We start from the raw sequence: 442 nt of genomic DNA on the forward strand, positions 1-442 counted from the left end.
GCGCAGGCGCTCGGGCAGCGCGCAGGCGATGGAGTCCTTCTCGGGGATGGAGATGAGCGTGCTCTCCATCCAGCGCTTCAGCCACTGCAGCGAGCAGGAGCACTCGAAGGGGTTGTTGTAGATCTGCAGGTGCGACAGCGAGCTCAGCGAGTCGAAGATGCCCTCGGCCAGCGTGGCGAAGCGGTTGTTGTTGATGCGCAGCGAGCGCAGGTCCTTGAGCGTGCGGAAGGCGTCGGGCGGCACCAGCGCCATGCGGTTGTTGTTCATCTTGAGCAGCTGCAGCGCGCTCAGGTTGCGCAGGTCCCGCCAGGGGAACTCCACGATCTGGTTGTGGCTGATGTCCAGGTTCTTGAGCTGCGCCAGCACGGCCAGCGCGCCGGGCTCGATGGTGGCGATCTCGTTGTGCGCCAGCCACAGCGAGCTCACCTGGGTCACCTCGGCG

The 442-nt window shown here is 65.8% G+C and overlaps 1 protein-coding gene across 1 annotated transcript in view; it reads right to left on the reverse strand.

The window, feature by feature from the left end:
* Window positions 1-441, reverse strand: part of LOC115948888 (immunoglobulin superfamily containing leucine-rich repeat protein 2-like) — a gene marked incomplete at its 5' end in the record, with an annotated part of 10,229 nt that extends 9,788 nt beyond the window's left edge. Inside the window, one exon of the mRNA XM_031064479.1 lies at window positions 5-441. Within this exon, the coding sequence (XP_030920339.1) occupies window positions 5-441 (437 nt within the window). The remainder of the gene's footprint in view (window positions 1-4) is intronic.
* Between the last annotated feature and the right edge of the window lies 1 nt (window position 442).

The sequence above is a fragment of the Geospiza fortis genome, unplaced genomic scaffold, assembly GCF_000277835.1.
Source record: "Geospiza fortis unplaced genomic scaffold, GeoFor_1.0 scaffold628, whole genome shotgun sequence".
In the NCBI taxonomy this organism is placed as follows: domain Eukaryota; kingdom Metazoa; phylum Chordata; class Aves; order Passeriformes; family Thraupidae; genus Geospiza; species Geospiza fortis.